The sequence below is a fragment of the Gavialis gangeticus genome, unplaced genomic scaffold, assembly GCF_001723915.1.
Source record: "Gavialis gangeticus isolate Ggan-Ray unplaced genomic scaffold, GavGan_comp1, whole genome shotgun sequence".
Classification (NCBI taxonomy): domain Eukaryota; kingdom Metazoa; phylum Chordata; order Crocodylia; family Gavialidae; genus Gavialis; species Gavialis gangeticus.
Genome location: NW_017728998.1, coordinates 43,805,958 through 43,815,170, shown reverse-complemented (window position 1 = coordinate 43,815,170; position 9,213 = coordinate 43,805,958). Strand labels below are relative to the sequence as shown.

Below are 9,213 nucleotides of genomic sequence, written 5' to 3'. Positions count from 1 at the left end.
CCTTTAGCATTACTGTAATATAAATAATAATTTGCATTTATATTGATCTGAAGCACTTGGTACCATTACTTAATTAAGCCTATAAGGCAGGTCAAATATTAAAATATACTTGCTGAAATATTTAAGTTCTTTTACTGGCAGATGCAGTATCAGTTACTTCCTCATGCCTGGTAGCAATGGGTACTCTGGATGTTTGCCAGTAGTAGGGGCCACATATGGTTCTTGAATGACTCACAGATTTGGAACTGATTTGGCTGATTTGGCTTGGAACACAAAAAAATTTCCTTAAAAAAAAAAAAGATCTACCTGTGGAGTTTTGCTGGGGGACTGCACAGAAGACTTGAAGCTTGACTTTATTAGTCACCACTACCCCACAGCCTTTGTCACCAAAAACTCTTTCCAAGTCCCAATACTTTGTGCTGTAGGTCATGTTTTAAAGTTACATAAGTAATATCCAGCAGCAAGGCAGTGAGAATGGTTCCAAATGACAGTCCTTTCAGTTAGGATTCTTTTTAAGTTCTCTTCTCACACACAGTTAGGCAAGAAGACTGGTATTTCATATTTACCGTGTATCTTGCCTTCCAGACTGGAACCTGGCAGGAGAGGATATTGAGGTATTTCCGAGGCTGACGGTAATCCCAGAACTTCAACAAAGCAAAAGACAAGCTAAGTCAGCTTTATACTCTAGGCTTTTTTCCATGCAGCTCACTCCCACCCCAGACAAACTCTAGGATGCCCTACAGGATAGTTATAAACACCATAAAATTAAGAGCTTGTCCCAAAAGGTGGGATATCAGGTTGTCAGCATTTGACAGCATTTTTAGACCCAAAAAGCTACTCAAAGTATGCATGCGCAGAAAGATGGAGATGCAACTGTAGTATGGGTAGGCATACAGGTGTTAAGTTTTAATTTAGCTATCAGAAGCAAGAATGGCAATAAAACAGGGCAGCATGGACAAACCAGCAATCCAAATACATTCACAGGGGAACATGATTATATGCTTGAGCTGCCAGTCCAGCCTGAAGCTTGAGGTGCCATACTTTCTTTGCTTTTGTCAGCTGTGCTAGTTAGAATATAGCTAGCACAGGCATGTTTGCCTTCACTACAATCACACCTTAATTTGTAGTGGAGACATGCCTTCAGAGACAATATGCACACAGACTGGCAGAAGGCTCACCATTACAGGTAATGCTCTTAAGCCCTGCTCCAGTTCTTATGCGTGTCAATGAAAAGACTGCCTGTCACTTCTGCAGAAGGTGCATCAGACTTTCTGAACATCACTGTTAAACCTACTGTAACAGCCTTTCAAAGCAGGAAGCCTGGAAACACAACATCACACACTTACCCTGACAGAGTTGTCCTGGCTAGAGGTAGCCAGGGTATACTCATTGTCTGGATGCCAGTCTAGGCCATGGATTTTATAAAGATGTGCTGCCAAGTACTCAACTGCAGTGCTGGGTTTCTGCAAGAAGAGGAAGATTACATTTTCTTTTCAACATATTTGTTCTTAGGAATAAGGATTCTGGCCTGATTTTGACCATGGAGGAGGGAGTGCTCTTCACTTTTAACTCTTTAGACGTCCTGAGCTAGAGGAATGTTGAGCAGCAATAAATGGGCAGGCAAGAGAAAAAAGGGTTATTGAGAAATTGTTAAAATTAGAGGGGACCATGCTCAACAGCAGGAAAATGAAGTAGAGTTCCCTAACAGGTTTGGACATGAAAGATTAAATGAGCTGTAAAACTTACTCCAGAAGAGACTGGAGAGCCAGAACTCTCCCTTTGTCATCCTGTCAGGGCATGAGATGTATGGAATGGTTTCTGCTGTCCCCAGATTGCAGTGCAGTGGTCAATATTTGGCTCTCTCTTACTTCTGGTCTTTGTCAGTTGTTATATGGAGCCACGAAGGATTTTTTCCCTGCCTGTTGCTAAGTGTATCAGGGATTCCTTCCCCCACCTCGCATGGTCCTCAGAACAAGCCTGGAGATTTTAAGGGGGTTATGCCAAGACCAAAAACCCCTAAAGTCCTTGGCTAAAGGAACTTGCTCCACTACACGTGTTATGACTGATGGCTGCACTTAGGATCAGGATGGAATTTTACCCCACAGTCAGATTCGCATGGTACGTTTTGTCTTCTGTAGCAGGAGGCATGATCCTCTTCTCTGAATCTACTGAGCATATCTAAGAGCTACTTCCTTTTCTTGCAGTGGCGAGATAGTTAGTGTCCGTGTCCCCCTGCTTTACCTGGGGCAAGCTACAGTGGTTTTGATGTTTTGAGCATTGTGCTGATATTTGTAGAAGAGAGTTGATCACAAAGTTGAAGAGCAGGTCAGATGGACACTCATCCAGCTGACCTCCTGAATACCCTTCCTGCCCTGCTTTTCTATATGATTCAATGAAGTGGTTAAAATATGTATTCAAACCTCACTTCACAGGGAGTAGAGGCATTTTATATATGACACTAGTGGCATCCATCACAAAACCATAAGCAACATACTAAAGAGTATGGTTTTCCCTCTTCCTAAAAGCAATTACACATTTTTCTCTCAGACTTCCACCTCCTGGACTGTCACTAGCATTGCATCTACCTTACAACTGACCATTAACAGTTATGGGAGACAAAGCAGCAACAAGAAGAGATGTGGCTTACTTATCTGTGCCCAAAGACATGCCTTGATCCTAGAAGCAGGAGTACACAGAGATCAAAGGAGGAAAGTTAACTCACCCGTTTGTCCCATATACGAACATCTCCATCATGGCTGGTTGCTAAGCAGTTTGTATTTTTCTTGTTCCATTTGACCTGGGAAGCTCCAGCTGCAGCAGAAGCAGAACATAAAAGGGGTCAGACAACTTTTAAGCTATTTGTTGTCCAGTTAGCTTCTACAAGACAGAAGGCTGCCACCAAATGCATGGCAGTAGTGCAGCATCTCAGATTATTTGTGATGTTTTGTGTTGGCACAGAAAATACAACTGACAGGCGATGCATCACAGAAGTCAGCATGAAAAATGATGATGGTGAGGCATTGCATGAGCAGGGAACAAACTAAGTTAAAACATTGCTATGTTGGGGTGGGGGGAAGAAGGGGAGGAGACTTAGCTGTGGCATTGAGTTTTAACTTCCAGCCACTAGTCAAACCTGCTGATGGAAATGCTCAAAATCGATCAGCTCAGGAGAGGAAGCTACGGTCTATCCCAGAATTGCAGCTTCTGCATCTCTCAACTTCAACTCTCTCTCAGCTTGGTACATCGAGATTAAACCTAATTCCCACACTCTGTCCTGTACTGGTAGCATACCCTAGAGATTGAACTTCATTACTGATGGTTAAGAATCATATAATTGGTCTTCTTATGGCTGTGGTGAATGCTGAACATTTGAATTGTAACCAATGAACTGGATGCGTGCAATGCAGACACTTCTTCAGTGGAAGAAAATAGGAGTTGCTTGTGGAGATGGGGTTCTGGGGAGTCCAAACATGTTTAAGGAGAAGAGTGCGAGTTGGGGTTGACATGGATTTAAGTGCTGGCTTCACCGATCAACTTCTTGATTCTGAAAGACTGCATTGCTAGGAAATGCACTGGAGTACCCTTGACTCTGGCTTAGGGTTTGACTGGGATAAAAGGCTCAAGCAATGACTTGAGCTCCTAGGCCTCAAACTGACAGATTAAGGGAGGATGGAGATGACATTTTGAAAATGGACTGGAATACCAGATGCATCTTATTACACTGTCTTTCTTAGTGTTGATCACAAAACCTGCTGTGCAGCAGATGTTCACAGCTATAGAAAGGACACAGAGGATGTGTCAGCTGTAGAAAGCAAGCTGTTGCAGGAGACAATGCTGGTGATCTAGCACCACCTTATAAACTCCTTGCTTGAAGGGTGAAAACTAGGGCTACCAAATGATTAAAAAATGATCACAATTAGTTGCACAATTAAAGAAATTAGTTGCACTTGATCACAACTTTAAATCACACAGCTATGAACTCAAAATTATGCAGATACTTTTTATGGATCAGGTGGGTGCATGGTGTGTGTGCGCATGCATGCATGTGAACGTGGGGGGGGCTCTGGGTGTGTGTGGGTGGGGCTTGGAGCTTGGTGTGGAGGGGTCCATAAACACCCTGGCAGGATGCAGAGTACTATGGGTCAGGAATGAGGGATAAATGCGCGCGCACACACACACACACACACACACACACTCTGCCCAGCAGGTAAGTCTGTGGAGGGAAGGGGCATGGGGAAGAGAAGGGGCAGAGGGCAGATTGAGGCCCCCAGTCAGGGAGGGAACAGGACAGGGGCGGGTACAGCTCCCTGCCACTGCATGCACCCCCTAGTAAAGGAATAGGGGGGCACATGCCTCCTGGATTTGTGGGTAAAGCAAAAGCAGGCTGACCACTGTGGGCTGGGGCTCTGTGCCTTGCTGCCTTTGCCTGGGAGTTGCTTAACACGATGTTGTGCCTCCTGCAACTGGCCAGGCAGGGGATGTGTGGTGCAGGCAGCACAGCTCCCAGGGCAAAGGCAGCAGGGTGTAGAGTCCCAGACCACAATGGGCAGCATACCTCCGCCCTGAGCAGAAAACCATAGGGGGTATGTACTCCCCTTGCCTCCCCCAGGGGTAGGTGCAGCAGCAGCAGAGAGTGCCCCTCACCACACCCATGGATGAGCCTCCATTTTCACAACCCACCCCAGCCCCGAGGCCCATTCATCCCAGCCCTTGCCCCACTCCCTCCATCACCATGGGGGCTTCAATCTGCCCCTCCCCCCTTCCTTCCACAGACTTACCTGCAGGGTGCTGCTCTACACACCAGCAGGTTGTCTTTCTGGTTGCATGTTGCCTGTGGCTGCTCGTGTGTGTTTTTCTGTGCATGCACATGCCCCTCTCCCTTGCTGCAGCCACCTGGAGCCCAGGTGCACCGGTTGCCCTGCAGCTCCTCTGCATTGCCACTGCTGCCCTGCTGGGCAGCCTGTAGGTGGCAGTGATGGCAGCAGAGCAGAGTCCGTGCGTGGGCTCCAAAGCCATGTGTACGATTAACATGTTAATCACACGTGTCAGAGATTAAATGTACAGCCCTAGTGAAAATGGTTTGCTCCCTACAAACCCTAGAAAAAGCATAAATAGGGTCAAACATGATGAAAACTAGACCTTTTCTTGTGGGTCCCCTCTTTTCCCTTTATCCATAGAGAGATTGGGATCTTACAAAGAAGGGGTACTACCAGTTAAGAAAACAAAACAAAAATCTATGCAACTGAAAAAGTGTGTTCAGTTGTGAAAGTTTCAGATGCTTAGAAAAACTGTACAGAACTGTATCAGATCCTTTTCTCCTTTCTCTGATCATTGTGAAGCCCCTTTGAAACATACTAGAAAACAACCCTTCAATATCTCTACGCTCCAGCACCAGAGGTGTAAACACAGGATGCTACTCTGGTTCAAGAGGTACATACCACTATAGAAGATTAATGGTCTGAGGATAAGGCCACTGCAGGGATGTAGTTTGAAAGGGATGCTCAAAGGGGAACACATACATGCCAAGGGGATTAACATGGCAGAAGGAGCAGTAACCCCAAAATAATGTTTTTAATTTGCTCACATGTTTACAGTATCATGTGTACTGTACATGTGCAGTAACATTCAGAGACAGACACAGTAGGTTACATTAAGCATGGTGGATGGAGACTAACAGAGCTAGAAGTACCCTTCCTGAAGGAGATACTGACAGATCATACCAGAGACAGGAAATTGTGGCCCAGAAAAAAAAGACATGCATGTCATCATTTCAGTTTCCCAGTAAGTTTAATGTGTGTCCAGAAAGCATAATACTGCATATAATTATAGCCAATCCTCCTCTCAGTAAGAAGGCAGGGTTGGTCAGTTGGCAGCACTCCAACAACACTGTCAAGGGTGATTGGCAAGCTACTCCTCCAATGCATAAAAGCAGTGAACACCTGCAGACCTTCCTCTACCTCAGCAGGCACCTGCTAAGTGAATGCAGACCAGTTAGTCAGGGCCTTCTTGCCGAGCCACTACTACTGCTCCTTTCCTGCTTCTTTTCCTATATTCATGGCCCATCATACCCCTACCCCGCCCCACCCCATGACTAATCTATCTCTGGAAAGTGGTAGGATGCAATCTGAGACCTCTTATTTTCATATTTTACATACTTTGTCTGTATTAAACAGCTTTCTCTGGAAAGACCCATCTAAGTAACTCTGCCCAATAAACAGAAAGACTGCTACAGGAGTAGAGTAGCAGGTGAATAAGAAACTGCAGGTAAGTGTTATGCCTGTAACATGAATGGTACTTACCGACTGCAGAAAGTGAGACTGTAGGTTTTCTGGTGTCTCTGAAACACAACAATAGTAATGAGCATGCACTCCTCTCCTAGCCTGGATCCATTCCCTTAACCCAAGGAAAGGCCTTTACAATTAAGAACTGACCTAATTGCTGTCTCTTTTGTCTTATTTAAAAAAAAAAAAAAAAGCAGAAGATAGGTTTCCAAATGTACTGAAATTTTCTCACACAAGTGAGATGGCAAATGGGTTATTATACAGGCCAATAGTCATTATATGGTAAAAATGCAGGCCAGAAGAAAGTGTTAAACAGCATAAGAAGAAATGGTGCCCAGACTTTTTTGATTTTGGAAGAGGCAGGAAAAAAAAAAAAATGATGCTTGGTGTTCTTTGGCGATGCCTGATAGCAACACAACTGCTGCATTCACCATGTGTTACTGGAGAAAATAAAATATTTCCCAAAAGGATGCAGCAATACATGCAGAAAGCTACAGAAAAAACAGGCAACCATCAATCTGTTTGTAAAGCCGCTGCAGACTTCCACTTAAGGTGGAATAGTAACTTCAGAATAAAGAAGCCATGTCCAGGGTATTATAATAATATTAGGAAGAAATAATAGCTGAACAAAGTCTAAAGGACAACTGCTGAGCCGGTACTAGTCATTGTACTATGGCAATTTACAGCAACAGAGGATCTGATCTTACTTGAACTTACTCCCCACAGAGCTGGTTAGGCAATTGTTTTTGTTTCTATTAAAAGTTGACAGAAGCAAATGTTAAAACTTAATATGAAAAGTTCTCTTTCAATTTACTGACAGTCCTAAAATTGAGAGACTTAATGAAAATGTGTTTTTCCAAAAGTCTACTGTTGAATCAGAAATCCATTTCTATTAAAAAGATTCAATAAGAAACCATTCCTAATCCTGGTGCTGTGCATTCCTGGTACTGCTAGGGAAGTTGCCAGTTTAACAGGTGACCCTGTTAGAGGTCAGACTGCTGCTGATGACCCATTGCACAAAAAGAAGTCAAAGATCTCACCATGCATAATGTGGTCCAGGAGCAGTTAAAAAAAAAAAAAAAAAAAAAAAAAAAAATCAGCCTGGTGACATCAAAAGGCCTCCTTAGCAACTGTCTCTAGACAGGTGATACACAGGAAAGATCATGCTAAAGAGCATTTTTATGGCAAAGGCTTTTGGTTTAACTCATGAAATAAAACTGGTCACAGTTTTTGTCTTTTAATGATGCATTAACATATTACTCTTTTTGAGTCTAAGACCAGATATCTGAGAACATTCCACACATTAAATAAGCCTCAAGACACCCTAGTGAATTGAAAAAAATATCATTAGACTATTGACTATTAGAGTAGAGAGGAGGCAGCATAAAGCAGTGAAGTGACTTGCCAAAAGGGAGTCAACTGCAGAGTCAAAATAAAACTCAGTTCCTCCATAACCTCATTTAGGTATTCCCTTATATGCTCTCCTGGGCTTGGATTAACTGTAGTTGGGGCAAAAGTGGACCTGCAGGCAGCAACTCCTTTTATTTCAAGCATTCAGGGTTATTCATGATATACATCAAATATAAAGAGTTACAAATAAGAAAAGCAGGCTGAACCCCAACAGTCCTTACACTCTTGAGGGATAGTCAACAGCAATCATCGACCTTGCCTAATGGGGTAGGAGGACAGTAGGGCTGTGCGAAACGTCTGCGTTTCATCTGTTTCAGATTCAGCATTTCAAAGCAACAGCAATTCATTTCAGCATTTTGAATCACTTTTTTTTTTTTGAGTTTTGGCACTGTTTTGGCCATAGGCTATCATGGGGAGTGACTAAAATGCCAATGCCTAAAATGCCTATAAGTTTGTCATTTTTTTGCCTGATTCTGATGAAAATTGCAGGAATGGTAGCCCCTTCTGAAGGCATGAATCCTGACAGGTTTCAAGATGCAGGGGTTTCTGGGAAACTGCACTAGGTCATGGAGTAGGGTCCCTAGAGATGGCCGTGATACCCCTAGGGCCTTGTGACCATGCCAGCTCCGCCCTGCAGATGCCTTCTCTTCTCACCTGCTGCCACGTTTTGTTGGAAAAGATAATAGATAGGGAAGCTGCCCTCAAGCTTCAGCTCAGTCATGGTCCTAACGGACCCCACTAAACCTTGTAGGTCAGGGGTGGGCAAAATACAGCCTGGGATCTGGATCTAGCCCATGGGGCCCCTAAAAAATTTAGAAAATTAATATTTATTTGGTCCTGGCTGCCTGTCAAAGATGACAGGAGTTCAGGGGCAGTAGGACCCAGATGGAGTTGGAAGCAAGATCGAGCATCCCAGCCCTGCACCATCTTCAGCCATTTCCCTGCCTTCCTGCCCCTGCATTGCTCCAGCACCACGTGGCTCCCAGCTGCATCACTGAACGATGGATCACAGGGCCCATGCCAGTACCCCAGCTTGTGTGTATGTGTGTAGGCAGGGGCAGAGTGTGTGTATGTGTTCGTAGGGTGAGTTGCCCATGCACACCCAGCTATACACATGCACCTACACATCCCCAGCACTGCCATACATGCAGACCCCACACCTGCTCATACACCCCAGCCACCCTCCCCTCACACATATCCCCGCAAAACCCTATACCCACCCACACCCCACATACTTACACACACACACACACACACACACACACACATGCTCCCTCACTCCACTCATGCCCTCCATGCCTATTCACCCCCCACAGACACACCCACACCCTACCCAAACCCCACATACCCACACATCCACAGCCCCCCACAAACCTATAACCACCTCCATTCTCCCCAACAATATACAAAAGTAAGACTTCATTTTAAACAATTGTGCAGTCACCACTATGTGCATTACACAAATGCATGTAAACCAGGATAAAAATATTTTTTGAAATCAAATTAATAAATGTTGTAGATG

The 9,213-nt window shown here is 44.3% G+C and overlaps 1 protein-coding gene across 1 annotated transcript in view; it reads right to left on the bottom strand.

The window, feature by feature from the left end:
* The window catches only part of WDR59 (WD repeat domain 59), a 113,239-nt gene that overhangs the window by 65,439 nt on the left and 38,587 nt on the right, over positions 1–9,213 (bottom strand). Inside the window, exons 6-9 of the mRNA XM_019505803.1 lie at positions 6,300–6,337; positions 2,723–2,811; positions 1,347–1,463; positions 567–644 (exon numbers count right to left, since the gene is read on the bottom strand). Of these exons, the coding sequence (XP_019361348.1) occupies positions 567–644; positions 1,347–1,463; positions 2,723–2,811; positions 6,300–6,337 (322 nt within the window). The remainder of the gene's footprint in view (positions 1–566; positions 645–1,346; positions 1,464–2,722; positions 2,812–6,299; positions 6,338–9,213) is intronic.